Below are 703 nucleotides of genomic sequence, written 5' to 3'. Positions count from 1 at the left end.
ACACCTAGGATGGCTTGAAGGTGAGTAAATCATGGGGTGATTTTCATTTTGGGTGAACTATCCCTTTAATCACATGTTTGTTTCTGCTAGGGTGAATGCAGCCATTATAGCAGGACACGAGGAGGATGTTGGGAAAAGGACGTCCGTTTATGTGCACACAGCACATTCCTTAATCCAGTCCCTCATGTTACACAAAAAGAGAGGTTTCAAACAGATTCCTACTGACAAGGTGTGTCTAAACTATCACTTGTTCTTATATGTGGGCTGCTTTGGCTGAACCTCTCATAGTTTTTTGTCTTTTTTTGTTGAAGGATATTAAATATGGTCTAATCCCTGAGGGTCTAAGAGACTACAACTTTCTTGAGTCCCTTATGAAGAATAGAAAAATACCCTCAGGAGCATATCGTGGACGAACGTAAGTCATTCTAACAGAAAATAAATTATCAATCAGTATTTGTTATCATAAACCAGTAGTGCAAAATATACAGCCCAGGGCGTCCTTAGCTGACGCGGGGCCCGGTGCGAGGTAGGGAGCAGGACCCCCCCTTGGTCCGTTTGCAATCCGGGGGGGGTTCCCCATCGGTCCGTTCGCAGGGCCCGGTGCGGCCGCATAGGGCTGCACGATCAATCGAAATGGAATCGAGATCGCGATTCGACAGAAGCTGCGATTGTCATGCGTATCTTTCAGTGAAGCACGGTTCTG

General features: G+C 46.1%; 1 protein-coding gene across 7 annotated transcripts in view; it reads left to right on the top strand.

The window, feature by feature from the left end:
* Positions 1–703, top strand: part of LOC107692092 (alpha-N-acetylgalactosaminide alpha-2,6-sialyltransferase 1-like) — a 13,017-nt gene that overhangs the window by 3,970 nt on the left and 8,344 nt on the right. For all 7 annotated transcript variants that reach the window (XM_016490996.1, XM_016490995.1, XM_016490992.1 and 4 more), the window contains 2 exons: positions 91–229; positions 312–415. In XM_016490996.1, coding sequence (XP_016346482.1) covers positions 91–229; positions 312–415 — 243 coding nt within the window. The remainder of the gene's footprint in view (positions 1–90; positions 230–311; positions 416–703) is intronic.

The sequence above is a fragment of the Sinocyclocheilus anshuiensis genome, unplaced genomic scaffold (assembly GCF_001515605.1).
Source record: "Sinocyclocheilus anshuiensis isolate Anshui unplaced genomic scaffold, SAMN03320099.WGS_v1.1 scaffold726, whole genome shotgun sequence".
NCBI lineage: Eukaryota > Metazoa > Chordata > Actinopteri > Cypriniformes > Cyprinidae > Sinocyclocheilus > Sinocyclocheilus anshuiensis.
The sequence above is the reverse complement of the archived record's forward strand: the minus strand, read 5'-3'. Positions and strand labels throughout refer to the sequence as shown.